Source organism: Micromys minutus, assembly GCF_963924665.1.
Source record: "Micromys minutus genome assembly, chromosome: 5".
Lineage (NCBI taxonomy): Eukaryota > Metazoa > Chordata > Mammalia > Rodentia > Muridae > Micromys > Micromys minutus.
The window spans coordinates 61,151,195-61,175,135 of NC_137974.1; the positions used below are offsets into that span (position 1 = coordinate 61,151,195).

Here is a 23,941-nt window from a genome sequence, read left to right on the forward strand (position 1 = left end):
ACATTTCAACTTGCTGGGGTGTCTTTCCATCTCAACTGTGGCACCGTGGTCAGAGTCACACCATAGGAAAATGCTCGCCCATGTCTCTATGCCCTCCCCTCTCAACACCCACACACCATGCTTGCACCAGGAGTTTTGGCAAACCATCCAGGCACCACCGTGAAAGTCAGAAAATAAAATGAGCATGTTCAACTCTTGGGTAAAACTATTCCCTTCTAGAGGGAACAAACATACGGCAAATTGAAGCAAACCATCCCGTGCCCACCACTTGGCAGAGAGAGCTAAGTGCTTGAAACTGTGCAAGGTTAGATTTCATTCCTCTCTCCAGAACCTAGTAACGGGCAGAAGAGTAAAAACTAACACAGCTCATTCTGGAATCTGTAAAATGGGACTAAAGCTGTGACTTCCGGGACGTGTAAAAATGAATGCTGTAGTTAGTGCATTACAGAAGATATTCAGGGCAGTAATATGAACGAGGACCGTTTATATAATATATAGATGAGTGTATTACATAATACTTTATATAATATATAAATCAAATAGTATCTCAATGTGAATGGTTACCAGCCATTTGCTTAGCCCTCCTCCAAAGACAGCTAGCACAGGCGCTCTGCTAACTTCACAGTCGCTCTCTTGAGTCCAAGGCACGTGGACACCCTCCATGTTCTCGCCTAAACCTATCAAGCCTGAGTTCCTTTTCCCTTCCAAACAGACTTTGCAAATGGTGCCAATCAACAGAGCCACCACTGTGGTCCTGGTTGCAAAAGAAAAAAACTGGAAGATTATATAGACATATCTCATATCTATATTAGTTTTGGTCTGATTTAGTTAGCCAGGTGCTTCTCCATTCTTTTTGTCTTAGACCAGGGAAGTGTCTTGCATAGTCAGCAACCATTCTGAAGAGAAGATAAAAAGACACGGGGCAGCATCCTGCCTGCTTACCCAGGTCCTGCTACCTCCCACACCTTTCTGAGACAACCCCCCCTTCCACCAGCACAACTTTCTCAATGCTACAGACATGTTGTCTCCAACCAGGACACACATGACCCCGACTGCGGCACACTTCATGGATGTTGACTGTGCATCTGCCTTCAGTCAACATCACAGTCATCAGAATCTCTCTCCATAGGCAGAGGCCCCACCCATATTTCTGGACATCTGCCAGCCTCCTCCAGTTTAATAATCACCGGCCAGCCAAGTGGCAGCCTCCAAGCCAATTAAAGATCCTGTTGATTTTTAGGTATTTGACAAATATAAACAGTGGAGAAAGCCAGTTTTTTTTTTTTTTTTTTTTTTTTTTTTTTTCACGATCGCGCCCCTATTCCTAAAGAACACAAGCTCAGTGGCCTCTAATGCAGGATCAACAAAGTCCAGCCTCCTGCTGACACTCAGTGGAGACTGAAAACTGAGACCAAGCTGTTTCTGCTAATGGCTTTGGTTGTCATTCTGTCTATATGATATATTTGCATCTCGTGCTCCAAACGGAGTCAACTACAAATGCCCACCAGACACCCACCGAAGCTCTGAGTTCATCTGGGCTCTTCTGGTCACAGAGGAGAAGCACCTGAGTTTGCCAGGAAGTTGCTGGTGGTGACCTGGCATTAGCTAAATTTGCCAGGCCTGTGAAGGGGGTTGGGGAGGAAAGCAAGCCAACAGAGTGTTAGTGCTTATTGGAAAATAGGCAGAGCTGTTTACATAATGAAAAGTCACCCAATTCGTCCTGGCCCTTGAATAGTCTGATGATACATCTCACCGTTTCCCGTCACCAAAAGAAAAAATAATAATAATAGTAAACTTTACGTAAGCCAATTATAGTTTTCATGCTGCCTGAGTAAGCACACAGCCAATCTGCATCTTTTCCACTCAGCTCCCCCCACCAAGCTTTGCCTCATCTCAAGATGAAGCCAAATGCAAAGGCAAGGTGTGATATCCCCAAATTCCAACCCCCAATAAAGAGAAGAACCAGCCCAGAAGCCCAACCCACTCCTCACCACTGGAGAAAGCTCCGGCAAACTACCCACTCCCCCCCACACACACAATTGGCATTAACTATTCCTGCTTTAGCTGACTGATAGGCATTGTCCAAAGGTATAAGGTAGATCTGTTCCCATGTAATCACAGAGGAGGGTTTTACACACTAAGGATGCATCTTATTTGGAAAAAAAAAAAATCTTGTAGACTCAGCTTAACTGTGCTAGAGGCTCTGTCTGTCTGTCTGTCTGCCTGTGACTGGATCTGAGAGCCAGACATATACCTTTAGTCTAAATGATAAAGCCTGGTCATCATTTTGATTGTGGGGGTAACTTATGGGGTAAAATCAGGAGTTATTTAATCCAGTAAAAGATCTGGGTTATGTGCTCTTCCTCATTACCAATTTCCCATCAGTCAACTAAGAGACATCATCCCAAGATTGGAAAGTTTTCAAAAATAGAAGTGTTTTCCTCCCACGACAGATTTTATATTTGGAAGATGTGAACATCACATCTGTGTCTCTCTGGGTCTAGCATGCTCACCCATTGACCCATTGACACTGGCCACGTTTTATAAGCCACAGAAACGAGCTTCGTGCCAAGGTTCTAATCCCACTTCAGCACTGGGCTTCCACTGCCTAGGATGCCGCCTCGCTCAGAGGCGGTGCACCATGTAGGTTTGGTAATTTGAAAAATAGTCACTTCCTCAGTGTAGGCTGTTCTTTCCCTCAGCCAAGCTGTGTGGGGTGTTAGATCAGTAACAGGTTAGACTCCCTCCCAGCTTCGGCAGTCTAAGATGCTACATTAGAGTATATAAAAGGGAGAAAGCCCTCTGGACACACGCCAGCTCTGATTTCATGTTCTAATTGAATCTGTCACCAAGCCTTGGACTTGAGTGCCCCACCCCACTCCAGATGACCTCACAGGCACACTCCTGCCTAGGCAGATGGCCATTTTTTTTTTTTTTTTTTTTTTTTTTTTTTTTGGTGATAGATGAAGGTCAGAAGGTAGAACTCAGTAGCATTGGCCAACAGCAACACTTGAGACTCTCTAGGCAGAATGATAGTCTGATGATGTGTCCAGCTACTCCCACCAGCAAAAGGAAAACATAATAATGAATACTTTTTTATCTCTCGGTGACCAGAAATGGTAAGATGCCAGCTGCCTGGAAAAGAGATGGCCAGACAGCTGGACAGCCTCCTAAGTAAATGGTACCTGTGTCTGGAATTATTTCCCCTTCTTCCCTTTCCTCTCTCCAAACCCTCTGGTTTACCAGCCTTGCACTACTCAAATTCATGGCATAATTTTCAATTGCTGTTACATAGATTACATATATGCATGTGTGTGCAATACATATATACATATGTAATATATATTTACACACATATATATGTGTATGTATATGTTTGTATATATGTGTATGTGTGTACATAGTATTCACACACATATATATTCCTTAGTTGCCCACAATTCTAATTTTTTGTCTAGGGCTGAGGTCTATGAGGTTGCCCCATTCTGTGTTAGCCTGTCCACTGGTGTTATCCCTATTTGGGGCCTGTCTAGGCAGCCATGTTGTTGAGATTTCATGTGTGAAGCTTCCCTGACATTTTCGGGAGACACAATCTCACCCCAGACTTCTGTTCCCCTGGCTTTTAGAATTGTTCTGCCTCCTCTTCTGCTGTGTCCCCTGTGCCTTTGGTGCAGGAATTCTCAGTCTGTGGATAACAGTAGTTTCCAAAGCTTCAAATCCAATGCCTTTATCAAGGAAGCTGCTTCCCTCCCATGACCAGCCCTTGCGGTTGCTCTATCTGGATATTCAAAACAAGCTCCCTAAAGAGAAGAGGTGCATCTGACTGCACCCAGCGTTGCAGTGGGCAAGTCCTTCTAGAACAATCCCTAAACCACCACGAATCTAAATGTCTCATTTACAGAACCTTGGCCTGGAACGTGTATGCTGTGTTTGTTTGTGAGTAACTTCCAAACATGATACGGTCGCATCAATGCATCAGCAACCGAAATGCAAGCAAGAAGAATGACTCGTTCCAAAGGTCCTTGTGTACTTCTCTCACTTACAGTCTCCAATTAATCAAGCCACCAGCTCAGCATTCCGCCAGCGATCCTTCTCTGACCCATGGAGCCACTTGAAGCTGGGAAACGGGCGGTGTGGTACCCGGGTGAGCGAGAGTAGGAGGAGTTCCAGCCCAGAGTCACCACGTAGCACAACAGACCAGTTAAGATTCTCGGAGACTATTTTCTCACCCTGAGAATGGAGGCCACACCTGTTTGTCAGGGACGGTAGGGATGAAGGAGATGCTCTGTGTAAACGACCTCGCTGCCCTCTCAACAAGTTTATATGATACGCGTACATATCAGAGCCCAGAGCAAACTTCCGTGTAGCTAGCTCATTGAGCTGGGAAAAAAAAAGTGGCGTTAAAAAAAAAGAACAAAGACTGCTATAAAAAAATGGAAGAAGGGCGACCAAACGCCATTGTGAGACAATTCACTGGCGTCCTTATTTCTTACCTCACCACACTGTACATGCCCAGCATTAACCTTCCTGTATCCCCCATTATTCTTCTAGGTACCTCACACCACGGTTACTCGAGCTGTCCTATCTGGTGTCCACGATTAATACAGCCAAGATTACCAACCGGGCACATTCTCCTGAGAACAACCATCACATTGCTGTTGTACACAGAAACACAGCCCGTCCTGATGACTGGACTCTCCAAAGTGGGGGTGGAGGTCATCACATAGCTCTCAATGGTTCCTGGCATATCCCCATCCTCCAGAATAATCAGCTCATCCTCCTCCTACCCCATCAATTTAAATAAAGCCTCTTGCCATAATCACCAAGAGATCAAGGGACCCTGATTATCATCACCTTGAGATTGCCTCTAAAAACCCTTCCTAAACTTCACTTAACTGTCAAACGTACACTGCCAGGTCATTACTTGCAAATCTGGTGTGCAATTTGTGGGAACATTGACTTTGGTTATTTCATAAAAGGAGCTGGGCCCTTTCTTGGCTAGTTAAAACATACATTTTTACTCTACTGAGACTTCCAAGTACCTATTTCATGCTAAAAGGCTGGGGGGGAAAGTTCCAAATTACTACACATTGAACAATAACTTCAAATCGAGTGTGTGAGAGGACTAATCTACAAGGATTATATTTGTGTGGAGCAGGGGCACACAGCAGTGTATGCTAATCAGTGAATCAGGTCTAAGTTCTTTAGAGGGGACTCAGCAAGGGCCCTAACTCTGGTCATTAGGATCAACACTCCCATGATCTCTCTCAATCTGAGGACTGTAAATCCAGGTTCACTGTCCTAAAGACCCTCTGATTGTTTACTATCCACACTTGATTAAAGAACTTGGACTTTGCCAATATTATAAAAGAGTCTCCCAAGAGATACTGAGATTTACCTCATAAATATGCTAAGAACAACAAACTTTCTTTAGCCCCTCTCTTCCTTTCCTTTTCTTCCTCTCTCCTCCTCCTCTCTTAAACACAGACAGAGACAGACACACACACACACACACCACACACACACACACACACACACACACACGCACAGAGAGAGAGAGAGAGAGAGAGAGAGAGAGAGAGAGAGAGAGAGAAAGAGAGAGAGAGAGAGAGAACCGGAGTGTCTGTAGAATGAATTCCCCGGCCATAGCAACTGTAATGACGGGAGCATAGACTTGGCTGGCCAGGCATAGGGGAAGGAGACAGGAGGCCTGCCTTCCCTTCCACAGCCCAACCATGAAAACAAGCTCTTTTTTGTTTTTGTTTAGTTTTTAGTTAACAATCTTCGTCCTCCCTGCAGGGATGAAAGACATGGTTGGTTTATGGCGTCTCAAGGGTTTGAATCCAAAATTTCTTCCACCTAATTCCCCACTTGGCCCCAATATTGGAAATAAAGGGCTAGCTGGGGTAAGTTTTGGATAAGGGATGATGTCAGGCTTTGATCAGATAAAGTGATGGAGGACTGCGATCCGGGCACGCCCCAGATTTGGATGCTGAGAGAGCCTGCATCATCTTGCGTGGTGACATGTCTAAACACAGAAAAGAAGAAATAAGAAAGGGATGGAGAAAAATTAATCCTCCTTTATGTAGTTCTTTCCCCCTCCCCCTCTACTCAGAGCCAGAGAGCCGTTTGGCTCCAAGCCGGTGCTTTAGAGGCGCCTGGGTCTCTGGGTCCTTCTTCTCTCCCCACCCCTTCTTCTTCTTCTTTTGGCGTGCAGAAATCAGGACCCATCCGAGCCAAGAGGGAGGAGAGAAGCAAGGGGTGGCCTGCGCCCTACTCCGGAATGCCTTGCGCGCAGAAGCATGCAGCGGTTGCTCCGTCCTGAGCGCACGGGTCCCCCTGTCTCCACTGCGGTAGCATCCGGACATGACATTGCAGTAGCGACAAAGCAGCGGCCACAGCCGGCAGCTGGCAACTGACAGGACTACTCAGGCCTCGCACCGCGCAGAGGGTCTGGAGGCGAATGATATTGGGGTGAGGCTTGGTGTTGGGGTGCGAGATAGGCCGAGTCAGGGGCAAAAGCCCTGAAATGCGCAGGACGCCCGGGCGGCCACCTCTCCCTCCAAGCAGCCAGATGGCAAGAAAAATAATTCTTTAACACTCCCTAATCTTACCCCCACCACACACACACACACACACACACACACACACACACACACACACACACACACACACACACACACAATGAGCTAGTAGGAGTCCTCCTCGGTTATTGCCTGGTAACCAACCCTTCCAACCCGGCTAGTCCCGCCGCGCGCCTCCGGCACTACGGGCCCGAGGACCCGCCCGGCTCCGGCACACAGTCTCGAACATAGCCGCCACCCTAGGGTCCCCTCGGATTACTCACCAGGAGAAGGGAGCCGGCGACCATCGTGGCTCCAACTTGGCCGGCGATGCGGTTGCAAGAGGCGAGGGCGGTGATGCTGCTTGCGGAGTTCCCCATGGCCGAGCCCGGGGCTCGCAGCGGCGCCCGGGGCGCTTGGCCCCACGGCAGCTGGAATCGGTGGCTGTTTCTGCCCAGCGCCGCATCCACCGCCGCCTCCCGGGCGGTGAGCCCATCTACCTCCAGCAGCCCATGTGCACTGCAGCAGCCAGCCGGCCAGGCGGAAGAGGGAGGCAGCGGGGAAGGCTCGGAGAAGGCGCTCAGCACCTGCCCAGGGGCGCTGGCGCCCGGGCGGGGAGAAGCAGGCGCGCTTGCAACCCGCGCCTTTCGGTGCTCTCCAGCGACAGCGGCTGCGGAGAAGCAGGGAGCAGGGCTAGCCGCGACAGTGCTAAAGAGCGACTTCCCATAGCGAAGCTTCCAGCCCACTACCAGCCACTCGCCTCCTCCGCTGCCCAGACCGGCCGGCGAGGGACTGAGTCGGATGGCCACTCAGCTCGGGGACACACGTGGTGGCGCCGAAGGGGCGGAGAACGACCCTTTGTGATGTCACCCGGGAGGAGGCCGGGCTCTTTGTGCAGATGGAAAGCGCTCAAAGGCACTCCAGAAACCGAGGGTGCCCCTTGGTGTTAACTGGAGGAATTGCGTTTGTTAGCCTGCAAGTCCTGCACACAGCCCTCACCCCTGACTTAACTTATATATTTAAAAAAATATATATTCCAAGTAGATTGTATAACTATTAACAACAGCCAATATAACTTGAGTATGATGGCAGGCGCCTGTATTTTCATTACCAGGAAAGCTGAGGGAGGAGGATTTGGAGTTGAAGAAAAAGTCTGAGTTACACAGAGAACTCCTATCTCATGCATGCATGCATGCATGCATGCATGAATGAATGAATGAATGAATGAATGAATGAATGAATGACATGAGCATAATGGCTGAGATATGAAATTCTCCAGCTCAAGGCCAGCCAAAGTTGAAGTTCCTGCCACACTGGCTTACAGAGCAAAATCCAGTCTCAAAAATTAATTAATTAATTGATCAATTAGTTAATTAATTAAACGGGCTAGGAAAAAAAGCAACAACCATAGAGCTTACATTAACTGCCAGACAGAAAGCAAGTTGTGTGTTGGTTCCCAAACTGCTGTTTTGGGATGTCCTGGGGTCTCACCCAGGACAGAGGAAAAAGCCAAGAGCAGTCTCAGCATTTCTGTGTGGCTCCCCTGCTCCTGACTACAGGGCCGATGTGACCAGCTGCCTCCCCTCCTCTCCAGCACTAACTGTATCCCGGAAACCGTAAGCCAGAGCAAACCTCCCCTCTTCCAGTTTGCTTTTGCTGGGTAATTTTGATCTCGGCAGTGAGGAAACTGTACAGAGACAAAGCTAAGCCGCCCTGAAAGGACGGTGCGTGGTAGGGGACCTATCGCCTTCCTTGCCGGTTAGTACATTGTGAGTTGGTTCTCCTCGGCGTTCTCTGGAAGAAAGAAATGTATTTAAAAATTAATATGAGGATAAATCCTACTCTCATCTTTCAAACATCTACCAGTAAAAAAAGAAAAGAAAAAGGCTTGACCATAAACCCTGAAGGGGAAAACTGTAATATTAAGTCTCCAGTATAAAAATTTTAAAGTTCTGGGAAACACTATCCTTAAATACAGAATTTGGACAAGGGAGTCTTATTTCAACTTGAAATTCCCTAGCTGTCTCCGAGGTGTCCAAAACTGAGGGAGTGTTTACTATGTCTCCATGCATAATAGGGCCAATTAATTCTTCAAAAATTCAAATTGTTGACCACTACAATTGTAGGTCTTTTTGTTTAAAAGGAAACAAAGTGAGATGTTAAAGAAAGGGGGTCAGCCGACACCCTGCAAACAAATGCTTCTTGAGGCAACGTAAGATTTGTTCTTCCGAACTGCCAGAGTTGAATTTGGGTAACTGCGGTTCTAACCTGTTCATTCGCTGTGTTCTTTGTATTGCTTTCATGTCCCATAAGGTCCTTATGGGACACTAATCATCTGAATTCAAATCTTCGTGGGCCTTGGGTTTGAGTTTGTTTGATTGGCTGGCTGCTTTCTGTGTTTGTTTTAGACAAGGTCTTGCTGTATAGCTCAGGTTAGCCCCCAGTGCATAGTCATCCTCCTTCGGGGCCCCCTCCCCACCTGAATTACAGCCATGTGCTCACTACGCCTCTCCGTGCAATGTAATCCGTTCATCTTGCTTACTGCTAGTAGAGTTAAAAAAAAAAAAAAGCATTGGTATTTGTCACAAACCAACATCATCATCATCATCATCTATTGGATCTAGTTAGAGTATAAAATGCCATTCATCTATTGCATGTCTGAAACAGAGAAATGTCTTTCATTTTACACGGTAAAACGCTTTAATTACTTCACAGAGACGTATTCAATATGGCCGTGCAGATGTCCTTACTCACTCGTAAACAGCAAATGTTCAACCATAAACAATAGATTTTCTGCCTAAGCTCCAAAGAAAGAGAAGGTGAGTCTCAGTAAAGCGGGACCATAGCTAACATGGAGGGGCACAAGTCAGGCCAGCTCGGGTAAGACCAACCTTATCTTTGCAATAAAATAACTGTCTCTGACCACCAGCCGAACTTGAACTTTTCACGCGTCTTCCAACGCTGCACAAGTCTGGTTTCCTGGCCTCGAGCTCATTATCCCTAGGGTTTACCATTTCCTTGCTGTGTTTCCAATCGCTGCATTTTTCAATGTTTCCATGTCCCCCATTTTCCAGTTAAAACCCCTGTGTGCTGAGGCTGCATCTTCTCTGTCATATTTCTAAACTCTATCCTGATTCCCTTCAGGAGTTGCAGGAAATTCTCAGTTCTAAACAGTGTGTGGCCGGGAGTGGGGGCTTTGGAGAGGTGGCACCCGAAAGTTAAGAGCACTTGCTATGTTATAGTAAAGAGGGAGGGGGGAGGGGGTAAAACAGGGGCGGGACTTTAAAGGGGGAGAATAAAATAGAGGGAGAGGAAGGAAGAGGCATAAAAAAGACTAAGTGTGTTTGAAAAGGCCAAAGGGAATGTTATTTAGTGTTTACTTAAAAATAGACACATGACAGGGTGTTACTAAGCCACTAAGTGGTTAAAAGTGCTTGTAGAGGACACAGGTTCAGTCCCCATCATTCATATGGCTGCTCACAACTGTCTGTAAAGTCAGTTCCAGGGGACCTGATGCCCTCTTCTAACTTTCATCAGACACACATGTCCTGCAAGTACATGCGTGTGGGCAAAACATTCATACACATATAATATGCACAAGTTCAGGTATATGCACATACTGCATATGTGTGCTCTAAATGGCCTGACATTGACTTGGGCTATAATTCTCCCTGCAAGAGTCAAACCTAGTACTGGGTATGAAAACTCTCTGAGTTGTTGGTCAGGAAAATCCACAAGGCTTCTGCGGCTTCTCTTTGCTGCCTCCCAGAACTTCACGTGAAGACCGTATGGCTAAAGGCACCACACACTTTGGACACAGGACTTGAAGGAATCAAGGAATCAAACGGGAATTGACTTGGAAGCCTCTGTGAAGTCTAGGCATCATGGTATAAAGGGAGAAAAGCCTCAGGCGGCTGCAACTCCAGTTCCAGAGGACCTCACGCCCTCTGCTGGCCGTTTTGTGAACCAACCATGCAAGGGGTGCACCAATACAAGCAGTCAAGACACATAAGCATATAAGAAAATGAATAAATTAATCTCAAAGAAGAAAAGATGAGGTCATAAGTTTTGGAAGGGAGTGATTGGAGGAAGAGTTGGGATGGGAGGAGTGGAAATGAGGTAAATACAGTATCCGTGCATGAAATTCTCTAAAATATTAAATTACAGAAACTGGAGAGAACCTGGGTTTGGTTCCCAGCACCCACAGAGCAGTTCACAATTGCCTGTAAGTCCAGTTCCAGCAGATTCAACAAACACCACACTCTTCCAACCTCTACACGGACATCAGGCATGAACATGGAATACATGTATGCATACAAGCAAAACACTCAAACACATACAACAAATAAGCCGATTTTTTAAATGAAGGTCCAAATGACTGTTATGGGGGTAACAAAGTCTGCTCTCTAGGAGCATTTGTGTCTAGTCCTGTTAATCTATTCAAGAGCCTATAACTAGGCTGAGCTAGGGTGGAGTGGACTAGACTAAGGTTGAACACCAAAAAGTATAAGAAGCCAAGTTCAAAAGGGAGAAAGAACATGAACGCTGTCTAAGTGGGAACGAAACTGTTCAGTTTCCACATGCCCTGGATATCTATGTATGAAGGTGTACACCGCACTATTGGGTACCATAGATCCAATAGAAGTCTTTGAAAACCTCACCATCTCTTCTCCAGAGGAAGAGGTTAAGAGTATTTCAGAGTGTAGCATGGCACCAGGAGATTAGTGCCTGTCTAACATAACTCGAGAGGCTGGAGTTATGTTACAGCTGTCTCCTGAGAGGCTCTGCCACGTCACGGCAAATACAGAGGAGGATGCTCACAGCCAACCATTGAACTGAGAACCGGGTCCCCAATGGAGGAGTTAGAGAAAGGATTGGAGGAGCTGAAGGGGGTTGCAACCCCATAAGAATAACAATACCAACCAACCATAGCTCCCAGGGACTAAACCACTATCCAAAGAGTAGAAATGGACTGACCCATGGCTCCAGCTGCACATGTAGTAGAGGATGGCCTTGTTGGTCATCAATGGGAAGAGAAGCCCTTGGTCCTGCCAAGGCTCAATGCCCCAGTGTAGGGGAATGTCAGGGAGGGAGGCAGGAGGGTGTGGGATGGTGAGGGCACCCTCATAGAAGTAGGGGGAGGGGTGGGATTAGAGGGTTTCTGGAGGGAAAACCTAGATAGGAGATAAAATTTTAAATGTAAATAAAATATATTCAAGACAGGAATAAAGAAAAAAAAAGAACATAATGTGTGAAGTCTAGGGTTTAATACCTACCACTACAAAAGGTGACAGAGAAAGAGAAAGGGTGAAGAAAGAGAGGGAGGGAAAGAGAGAGGAAGGGACAGAGAGATGGAGGAAAAATTGTGTAAGTCAAAGAGTGCAGCTGTATTATGGCTGGCAGGAATCACCACTGTCCCCACGATAACACACACAGTCTATTTTCAGCTGACAGTGTGGCTGCCCAGAATAAAAGGATGCACTCTCTAGCCCCAGCACTGCATGTGGCTAAAGATCTGTCCAATCAGAACTGTGTGTTCATTCCTTCTAGAAAAGTCTCCACTGGCTAAGGCTGAGTGAGTTATCATGAATCCATTCATTTGGTATCTCTGAGACTGGCTAATTCCGTATTACTTCAGATTGACTTCTATCTCCTGGGGTTTGCCCCTTCTGCTCAGTCAAGCCTCTTTCCTGAATGGTTGCTTTCCCTCCTACTAATTTTTATGTAGTCTCTCAGCCCTTCAATAAATCGATTTTCATGCTATAAATAAATAGATAGATAGACAGACAGACAGGCAGGCAGGCAGGCAGGCAGGCAGGCAGGCAGACAGACAGACAGACAGACAGACAGACAGACAGATAAATAGATAAGTAGATCTTTCAAGAACCACGTCAAATGGTACTTTGCCTGCAGAACTTTCTCTGTGTTTACTGTAGAAGAACCTTTTCTAGTTTCCTCACATGGCTCAGAAGTGCCGTGGGTGATTTTTATCCTATGTCTGTGTCCCTATCCTAGCCTTTGAGGTCCTCTTGTCTTAATTTTCGAATCTCCATAGTCAAAACTGGAGGTTTATTTAAAAAAAAAAAAAATCACACTGTTTATTGGAAAGTCTGGCAGCAATGGAGTAGTTAACACATGGGATATGCCTGGCTTTTCTGAGACTTAAACATTCCATTGTGTACAAACAGCAAAGCTTTCATCTAGGGTATACCAATATCCTGCTCAGTCCTGGACTCAGATTAAACGGCTTCTCTATGGCTCTGATTCCCTACAACAACTCACTTAACAACCTCCCGTTCTTTGGTCTCGGATGGAATATCCACCCTTCAGTGGCACATTGCGAGATCAAGTGCCCGTGCACAAGTTTGATCAGGCCTCTGTGACTACAGCAACAAAGACGGCAGCCTAAGATAAGATCAAGTGGGGATAGGATGGCAGAGGCTGCATTGTTCCAGAGGCTTCCTTCTCTCTTTGATGATAAGGAGGGAGGGATGATATGAAAAGTAAGCTGGCCAGTCTCATCAGAAGGTGTGACACCTCTGTTTTGCTCCCTAGAACAGTGGGGTGACTATGCCTACCACTTCCTGAAAGAATACTGGTCAATAATAGATACAACCCTGTGCACAAAGATGCTTGCCTGGAAATACTCATCCCATGTGCTCTCAGAAGTCCTACGTGAAGCTTTTCATTTTAACGTAAGATGGGGGGTATTGTTGTTTGTTTTGTTTCTCTGAGACAGGGTCTCATAACATAGCCTATGTTGAACTAGAACATAAGTTGTATATCAGGCTGGCCCTGAACTTACAGAGATCTGTCTTCCTCCCTAGTGATTAGACTACAGGTATGCACAGATAGACCAAGATTTATTTTATTCTTATTTCTGTGTGTGTGTGTGTGTGTGTGTGTGTGTGTGTGTGCCTAGTACCCATGAAGGAAAAAAGAAGATGTCATATACCCTGGACTAGAGTTACTGATAGTTCTGAGCTACCTTGTGGGTGCTGGAAACTAAATTCTGGTGTAGTGGCTGGTTTTGTGTCAACTTGACACAAGCTGGAGTTATCACAGAGAAAGGAGCCTCAGTTGAGGAAATGCCTCCATGAGATCCAGCTGTAAGGCATTTTCTCAACTAGTGATCAAGGGGGGAGGGCCCAGCCCATTGTGGGTGGTGCCATCCCTGGACTGGTAGATTTGGGTTCTATAAGAAAGCAGGCTGAGCAAGCCAGGGGACGCAAGCCAGTAAGCAACATCCCTCCATGGTCCCTGCATCAGCTCCTGCTTCCTGACCTGCCTGAGTTCCAGTCCTGACTTCCTTTGGTGATGAACAGCAATGTGGAAGTGTAAGCTGAATAAACCCTTTCCTCCCCAAACTTGCTTCTTGGTCATGATGTTTGTGCAGGACTAGAAACCCTGACTAAGACACCTACCTGGTCCTCTGCAGGAGCAACAAGTGCTCAATACAAAATGGTAAATATGGATTCTGTGTGTGAGTGTGCATGTGTGTGTGTGTGTGTGTGTGTGTGTGTGTGTGTGTGTGGTGGTGGTGGTGGTGGTGGTGGTGATAAACCCAAGCTTCATGCAATCGCATTGCCACTGAATACTCCCTGTTCCTAAGTCATTTTTTAAATATCCTTTCTACTACTGAAATTCTAGAATGCTAACTGGAAAACATCATGTGGATGTTTTTGCCTGGTTATGAATTATGTAGGCTGTCTGAAGAAGAAGGGGAGACGGGAGTGAAGAAGGAACTGTTTGGACAGGGTTCCAAGCAGATGCAGGAAGACTTAATCTGTCTGTCATTATAGGTGTCTCAACACAAACCCATACAATAAGGGAATTTATACTTTTCATCTCTCTGATTAAAGATGACTACCCTATTTAGTACTACTCTACAAGTTATCAACTTGACACAACCTAGAGTCACCTGAGGACGAAATTTCAATTTTCAATCAGGAGCTCTCTTTGATCCTATTGGCCTGTGGCTGTGTCTTATAGAGAATTTCATGACTGACTGATGTGGGAGGACCCAGCCCTCTGTGGGCAGCACCATCCTTAGGCAAGTAGGCCTAAACTATATAACAAAACTAGTTTGGTCAGCCAGCATGCAACATTCCCTCATGACTCCTGCATCCAGGCTAGGTTTCTTACCTAACTTCCTACAGTAATGGACTATGGCCAGGAAGGGCAAACTAAAGAAGTCCCTTTCTCCTCAAAGCTGCTTTTGGTCAGAGTGTTTCATCACAGCAACAGAAAGGAAACCAGCACAATAACAAACATGGAGCAAAGCAATAAAAATAAAATCAAAATATACATATGCATAAAGAAATTAATATAGTTCAAGAGACCTGGCTATCATTTGCAGCATATACATTCTTTCATATCCAATCTTTAGGGGGAAAAAAACCCACAAAACCCTAGAAATGTGACATGCTACTCAATAACCAATAGGCTAATGAAATAGTTAAAAGAGAAATTTAAAACAAGCAAAGCCCGTGAGATGCTCAGAGTTTTCAAGAAGCGACTTTAGATCAGTAAGTGCTTAAAAAGAAGAGAGATGTGAAGAAGTGGATACTTTGAAGATAACTCAACGGACTGATTTTTGAAATTTTGAAATATTCTCTTATTTTAAATATGAGAGAATAAAGTTTTTGTTTTGTTAAGTGAAAAGAAAACCTCTTATTATTTTTAATCTAAAGAATTTGTTATGGGCAGCAGTGTAGTTCAATGGGTTGAAGGTCACTGTCTCTCAAAAGTTGTCTTTTGACTGACACATACTCCATGGTGCAAGCCAGTGTACACCACACACACACCCCAATAATATAATATAATAAATATAATATAATATAGCATAATATGAAACAAAGCATTTAGAAGCTTATCAGTCATGAACACTTGCTGTGTGTCCATAGAAACAAGGATTCAGTCCTCAGTCCCATTTGGTAAGCCAGGCACGGTTTTGCTCATACCTACATAAACCCAGAAATTAAGGAGGAAGAAACAGGAGGATCCCTGGAGTTCGCTGACTTCCTGGCAAAAGGAAATGAAGCCCAGGTTCAGAGTGACACTCTGCTCCAAAGCAATAACATCAGAAGTAATAAAGGAGGACATCCAAGTCTCTCTGACACACGATCACACAGCCACACAAATCCATGTGCATAACCATGCCTGCATACAACATACATGCGCACACAGTTTTTTCAAAGCAGAAAACACAGAGGTAAGCCTTGGTGCTGTATCTGAGTTATCTGTTCCTACCTGACCTCTGGTTGTAACTTAAAAAGCCACTGTCATTAATTTAACAGCATCTACCCCAGAGTCAGCAATGCTTCTGCCTCAGTGACCACTGACATCAATAAAACTTGATATCTACCTGCATTACAGTCTGTCCTGCAGGGCCCAGAGAACATCAGAGACTGAGAAGAAAGAACCAGAGTTGGGGAGAACTACCTTAAAACTGAGGACTATTGTATACATGAACTCCCAGCAGCTGTGCTTGCCTGCACAAGACCCACACAAGATCAAGCCAGTCAATATGTCAGCATGCGGAGGGAGGAGGCTTACAAGAATCCACCCCCTAGCTGAGGATCTACTTGTAGTTGATGTCTGTATCCCAGCACACTCTGTCTCTGAATACATACACATGCACACACACACATGTCCATACATGTACACATGCACACACACTACACACTCATATACATATAGACACTCATGCACATACACACTACACACTCATATGCACATATGCACACATGCACACACACACTCACACACACACACATATGCAAAAATGGCCTGCAGCTCACAGAGATCTGCCTGCCTCTGCATCATGAGTATTGGGATCAAAGTATGCACCAATATGCCTAGAACAATTTGTTGTATTTTTGTAAAGGAAGAAAGGGGGGGACTCTTAATACTAACAAGTGTTAAGATGTTTAAACATCTGAAAAATGCCAATCACCCTGACTTGGCCTTTGCACAGTCTATTTGTGTGTCAAATGATTTCAATGCATCTGAATATATATGTGTGTATATGTGTATATATGTACGTGTGTGTGTGTGTGTGTGTGTGTGTGTGTGTGTGTGTGTGTGTGAGAGAGAGAGAGAGAGAGAGAGAGAGAGAGAGAGAGAGAGAGAGATCTTTGCTCTCTTGGCTGCTGCACCTGGTCACTCCTCTCCCTTCTCCCTTCCTCTCCCTGTCTCCCCACAAGGTCCAGCTCAGCCTGGACATTTCCACTCTGACCTCTACCAGATGTCTCTCTGCCTCTGGTTCTGCTTTCCCACACATCCTCTTTAGCTTCAACAGCAGTATGTGCAACCAGAAGAGTAGATCCGTGGGTCGAGTGCTCTGGTAGGATGTACAGAACTAAGTAAGTGTGGTGCTGGATGCCTACAGTGCCAGCAATGGGAGGAAGGGGCAGGACCATCTTCAGCTACACAGCAAGGTTGAGCCCATCCTGGGCTGTATAAGAGCCTGTCTCAAAACAAAACAAGCAAACAAAACTACAGTGCTGTAACAATGGCTGAGGCTTAAAGAATGCTTGTCCCTCTTACAGTTTGGTTCCCAGCACTCAGAAGGCTGACAAAGACCTTTAAACTCCAGCTCGAGATGATCTGATGCCTTCTTGTGGCCCCCCATGAGCACTACACTCATGTGCAAAAGAACACACATAATTAAAAATAAAACCTCAAATAAACAAACAAATAAGCAAAAATGTGGTTAGATATAAGGATATTATTGTAACACCTGGAGAAAATATAAGTGTGTTATGTAATTTTTAAGAAACTTTTTAAGGAAAGAAGAGACGATGAACAACTTGTCAATTCTTGTCCCCTTCCAGCTGTGTATAAGATTCTACACATTTCCCTAACTTTGTTATAGTGGCTCAAGTGAGGTATTCCTCACAGGCTCATGTGTTGGTACACTTAGCCCCCAGATGGTGGCGCTGTTGCTGAAGGAAGCCCATCACTGGTGGCTGGATGTGAGAGTCCTTAGCCTGAGCCTGCTTTTTGTTTGCTGTCTCTGCTTTCTCCTCATAGTAAAGCATGTGATCTTCTTTATCATCTGTTTAACTTTTCTTCTTTATTTTATTGGATCGTTTATATACTTACATTTTAAATGTTATCCACTTTCCCAGTTCCCCCCTCTCCCATCCATCCTCCCCTTACTTCTATAAGGATACTCCCCCTCCCACACACCTACTCCCACCTCAACACCTTGGCATTCCCCTACACTGGGGAAACGAGCCTTCACAGGACCAAGGGTTTCTCTTCCTATTAATGCCAGACAGGGCCAACCTCTGCTACCTATGGGGCTGGAGCCATGTGTTCCCCCATGTGTACTCTTTGGCTGGTGGTTTAGTCCCTGGGAGAAGGATGTGATCTTTCTGATTCCTGCTCTAGTTGTCATGACGCACTGTCTTCGTAACTTCCTACCACAAGAGACCCTCATCCCTCTGTAACCATAAGCCCAAATAAACTCTTCCCTCTGCAATTGCCTTAGTTGTGTTTTATCACAGCAACAGAAGGTTGAATAACACAGAAATTGATACTGAAGCATGGCCATTCTGTGAAGAACCTGATTGTGTTGCTTTTTGAAAGGATGTAGAAGACCTTCTGAACGTTGTACTAAAAAGGCAGCTGAATGTTCTAAGAACAGAAAGGGGTATTCTGGTAGAATTCTGAAAGACAATGATGCTCAGAGAAACAATTAAATGTTTACCTTTTATATAAGTTGCCTTAGTCGTGGTGTCTCTTCCCAGCAGTAAAAGCCTAGCAGTCATTTAATGCACCAAAGTCTTGGTTTTCTTATCTACAAATTGAGGATGACAATTTATAACATTTGGTAGGATTGCCATGTGGATGGAATAAGAAATAATGCATTTCCATAACACTTAGCACAGAGTAAACGCCCAGTCAATGCAAGTGGTGATATTGGGCAGAAGGTATTTCCCCTTGCCAAAGATGCACTGAGAGAGATACTATCTTCATTCTGCAGTTAGCACCAGACTAAGGCATAGTCAACAATGAGTGAGAAAACAGACTCACCAAATCTATCCACAGTGTTCAGGATCATAAAGCCTGAAGAACCAGGACAGCAGTGTGCCAGGTTACTACAAAGCCCGACATCTCACGACTACAATGATTTAATATATATGCAATGTCTTTCCCCTCTTTTCCCCTCTCTTTCCATTGCTGAAACTGAGGCTGTAGCTCAGTTGAGAGAGCGCTTGCCTTGTGCGCAGGAATCCTTGTGGTTTGATTCCAGCACCATATAAACTGAGGGTAACAGCTCATTTATGTGACTCCAGTGCTCAGGACGGGGCAGGAGAATCAGATGCTCAACATCAGCGTTGGCTACATATCGAGTTCAAGGTCAGTCTGGGTTTCATGAGACCTGGAAACTAGTATCCGGGTATTTTCTGAGTTTCTTGTAGTATTAATGTTTGTTAAGTTTTCCGTTTGTTTGCAGTCATGACAGAAAGACTGACCAAACGGTTCTCAATTCGGGAATCTCCCCACCACCTGCCCTCCAGAAGATGTTTATCCATATCTACAGATGGTTCTGGTAACTACAGGGAGAGGTCAAGAGATGACTGTAAACATCCCACAATGGAAGCTCTTCTGGCACCGAATTAGCTAATATTACCAAAGCTGAGAAACCTTCCCCACAGATAACAAGTTCTCTAAGAGCAGGAGCTAGCTGCTTTTTGTGAGGCACCCTCTATAGCTACCCTTCTAGGGACCGCCTGCAAGGCTGATTCTCTTGGGAAGCTACTGGGGTCATCCACCCCAACCCCCAACTCTACGCAACGCCAAATTAACACACACACACACACACAACCCTCTGAAATAATCAAGTGTGATGACACTCAGCTGTAATCCATGTAGAGGCAGAAAGACCAGAAATTAAAGGCCAGCCTCTATTACACAGGGAATTTGAGGCAAGCCTGGAATAGAAGAACCACTCTCTAAAAACTAAACAAAGCAAACCTCTAACATGATCATCTGAAGTGAAACTGGATTTGTTTGTTTTCTTTCTTCCTTCCCTGGCCCTTCCCTCCTTTCTTCCCTTCCTTCAGCTTTTGTGGTAATGAACGTGTCCTAAAAGTGGATTCAAAATGTCTTGCACAGTTCATAAATTTCCTAAACTAATTGAATTATTTACTGAAGTCTCCTGTACGTGTTGGGGCAAACTGTGGGGGAATGTGAGCAGGAATTCACTTTACATGAGTAAGTAGAGAGCATATATATATATATATATATACATCTTTCAATATGGCCGCTGGAAAGGGAACATAAAGCCTCCTATGATATCTGACCCTCTGCCTCTCAGAAAGCAAATAAGGTTAGCCTCAGAAGTTTTGAGTGTACACAGGTCCTGGCAGCTGATCAGCAGATACCAGCTGCATAAATCAAACTGTAGCTGAAACAAGTACGTGCCACAGTTTCCAAAGTACAGCGGCTTTACAACCCTTGGAAGACCATGAGGCCCACAGACACCTATGTTCGTTTGGGCCTCCTAGAACTGCTCACTGATGTTCTTGGGAGGGATGCTGAAATGGAAAGACCCTCAGTGTGCGCTCCCCCAACAGGTCCCACATATCCTTGTCCTGGGAAAGGAGGAAGCCCCTCTTTTTCTAGTGCACTGGGGGAGAGGAGCCACTTCCAGATGATGTGACCATAAATTCATCCACATGGATTAACAGTTTTGTCTTAGTCAGGGTTTCTATTCCTGCACAAACATTATAACCAAGAAACAAACTGGGGAGGAAAGGGTTTATTCAGCTTACACTGTCCACATTGCTGTTCATCATCAAAAGAAGTCAGGACTAGAACTCAAGCAGGTCAGGAAACAGGAGCTGATGCAGAGGCCATGAAGAGATATTACTTACTGGCTTGCTTTCCCTGGCTTGCTCAGCCTGCTTTCTTAGAGAACCCAGGTCTACCAGCCCAGGGATGGCACCAGGCCCTCCCCACTTGATCACTAGTTGAGAAAATGCCTTACAGCTGGATCTCATGGAGGCATTTTCTCAACTGAGGCTCTTTTCTCTGTGATAATTCCCGCTTGTGTCAAATTGACACAAAACCAGCCAGTACAAGTTTGATTCTAAGTGTAATATCACCCATCTGTCATTAAAACAAACTGCTTTCAGATTGTGAACAGTGGGGTGAACGCAGTGCTTTTTGTAGAGTTAAAAGCTGAAGTCACATAGGCAAGGAGTATGTCCTCTAAGAACGCGACTGCTACATGATTTGGACAAAAGCAAGATTGTCTCCCCTTTCTGCTTATTGTTTTTCCTCTGTGAGATATTTTATGTGAAAGGTGGGGCTTCTTTGGTCCTTATTGGTTTGGCAACCCATTGTCAAGAGATGGTTGTTTTCAGTGCTGAGATTTAGAGCACGCTCCACACCTGGCTTTTACATGGGCTGTGCGGCTCCAAACTCAGGGTTTCCGGCTAGCAACTGAGTCACTTCCACAACACTGAAACGTTTTAAATGTTTTCCCTTTCTTAATTATCCGTCCCTGTCTCCCCCTCCCCCTTCCATCCCCCTCCTCTCTCTCCAGCCTCTCTGTATGTCTCTTTGTGTCTCTGTCTGTCTCTCTTTCTCTATCTCTCGGTTTCTCTATGTGTCTCTGTGTCTCTCTCTGTATCTCTTGGTCTCTGTGTGTTTCTCTCTCTCTCTCTCTCTCTCTCTCTCTCTCTCTCTCTCTCTCTCTCTCTCTCTCTCTCTCCCCCGGTTGTGTGTGTGTGTATACATACTTCTCACTAGTGTATGTTCAAGAATGCTCATATCTTGACACTTGAACAAAGGTATGAGGACAACTTCAGATGTCTGCTTGTTCCTCCAATTCCTCCAATTCACATGCCCATTAGCTTGCTGGGCAGTTTTCAAAGACTCTCCTCTCTCACTTCCTCTCTTCCCACAAGCACACCAGAATTTCCGATGCAAACACCTCGGAGCCCAGCTTCAGATGGCTCTGGAAATCTGAGCTCAGATCCTCCATTTTCCACTGAACAGCCTCCCAGATACAGAAGGCTTTTCTTCATACTTTGTGTCATATGATTCCTTTCTCTTAGCTTGGTAATAACCAGATCACTTGGTTAGGAAGCTTCGGGAAGACATCCTTATGGAAATGCCTATGATTTATTTCTGAGCTCCCCAATGACCACATAAGAAGAGGTGTTCTTGCTGAGAGCCAGTTCCATCCCATTTTAGGCACCAGAAAAGTGAGACCCCTATGCTCTCTACTTCCTCACCAACAAGTCTGGGGGACCTTGAGAAGAGGCATTTCCACACAGTGCTTTGTGAGTTGGAGGATGGATATTCCTTTTCCTCTGTCCTTATTTAGCTATGGGTTGGTAGCAGAGAAGTTTTTGATTGGGCAATAGATACCGGCTTTGAGCGCAATCAGACTCTCTGTGGCTCTCTTTTGTATTTTCACATGCCAAGTAAGAGAAATAAACTGTGATATGCATGCCCCAGGGTCCAGGGATGAGGTCAATAAACAGGAGGCTCTTGCTGTTGTCCTGGAACAAAGAAGCAAGGGCCTTGTCTGCTAAGCAGGATTCTATGTTGACAAACGCAATGTTGTGTTGGGCTGAGATGCTCCCCTCAGACAAATCTGGGAGAGTTCAAGCCATTTTCAGTTGTATACCAGGAAGCTCGGGGACCACCATGAATGCCAGAAAGTACTTCCCTGGTGCTCTAGGAAGGAACCATCATGAGGGGAGGAGAAAGGAAAGACCATGTGAGAAAGGTTTCCCATTGCCTGTGTAGGGTAGGCACTGTCGGCACACACAGCAACTCTGGAAACAGACATACGTGTTACAGTGTACTGTCCTTATGGTTTGGCCAGAGCACCTTGCTTCCTTTTCTGGCAATGACCTTCTTCAGTGCAGACCTCCCACGCTGACTGAAAATTTCCTGGAAGCTCACTGAGGATTCGCTAAAGAACCTCTTTCCCTGAACAGTGTAGAGAAGAAATGGAGGGGAAAGCCAGAGGAGAGGGGTCAGAAGAAAGAAAAGAGCACTTCCTGGTAAGATAAGACTTGATTCATGCCATAAAGAGAGATTGCAATCTGGATAGTAAATTATGGGGCTGCACCTCTGAAGAATGGGGAAGCTCCAAGACAGGACAGGGACAAGAGCAGTCAGGGCCTTGAGGAATAATAATGTGCAGATACTGATTGAGAGCTTAATTTATTTAACTCTTACGGTGACTTGAAAACTAGATATAATCTCTCCATTTTTACTGAGGAAATTGCTGCACAGTGGAATTAAAACCACAGGCAAACTCAGTTAACTGAGTATAACTTTCTACCAGATCTCGGATTCCCTCTCTCAGTCCACCCTCTCTTGGATTTGAAGTGAGGACTGGAGAATTGTTAGAAGTTGGGTGCGTGGTAGTAATAAAATCAGAGGCATCCCGGGTTACGGTTGGGTGAGAAAATGCGGTTTGACCTGTAGGCTTGGCAGAGTTAGCCCTGTCACCATAAGCTGTAGAAAAACACTGAGATAGAGAGGAAGACTGCTCGTATGTTCTTCCCTTATTGTTTCTATCGATGGCCCAGTGCAACAGGGTCTTGCCCGGGCAGATTTGCAGAGATTGTCCAGCCCAGTCCTGGAAAGTTCTAGAAGCCTCGCGCTTCCATAAGCAGATGGTACCACGTGAACCACATGTTAGAACGTACAGATTTTGGCCTGGCACGTTTTATGCTATTTTCCCTTTCAGTGTGTAATTCACACAAGCTGTGGCAGATTGCCTCGTTGCAACATTCTCTTTTTGAAAGGCTGCCCTCCTGTTTGGTGTCTTTTTACCTGACTGAGCTGCTTGGCCAGTCCAAACAAGTAAATAATCCCTATCAGAATAGCAATGCAGACCTGGATTTTACAAGTTATTCAAACCTAGTTTAGTTGGTGTCTGGGTGTGTGTGTGTGTGTGTGTGTGTGTGTGTGTGTGTGTGTGTGAATTTTCAAAGTCTGCCTTGCATATTTATCTCCCTGGTTCTGGTGTTACCCAGGAAGACAATCCAAAACGAAAAGAGATACAGCAGCAGCTGGCCTCACTGCCCAGGACTGTTGCTCACATCCCATGGCATCCCCATCACTTGAATTCAGATTGGAAAGACTAACTTCTTGTCTGTAGCACATTACTGACAACACCACCTATATGATCTCTCCCTCTGTGTAAATGTATGCAGGTGAATGTGCCCATATACATGTATGCTTGTAATGGCCAGAATTCAACATGGAGTGTTTTCTTTAGTTTTTCTCCAACTTAATAGTTTTTGTTGGTATGCATGTGTACATATGCATGCAAGTAGCATGTGTGGGTGTGTGTGTTGTGCTGTGCATGTGTACATATGCATGCAAGT

General features: G+C 45.3%; 1 protein-coding gene across 1 annotated transcript in view; it reads right to left on the bottom strand.

Moving 5' to 3' along the window:
- TNFRSF21 (TNF receptor superfamily member 21) overlaps window positions 1–7,335 on the bottom strand; it is a 73,641-nt gene extending 66,306 nt beyond the window's left edge. The window contains exon 1 of the mRNA XM_080916657.1: window positions 6,848–7,335. Within this exon, the coding sequence (XP_080772783.1) occupies window positions 6,848–6,943 (96 nt within the window). The 5' untranslated portion in view covers window positions 6,944–7,335. The remainder of the gene's footprint in view (window positions 1–6,847) is intronic.
- Between the last annotated feature and the right edge of the window lie 16,606 nt (window positions 7,336–23,941).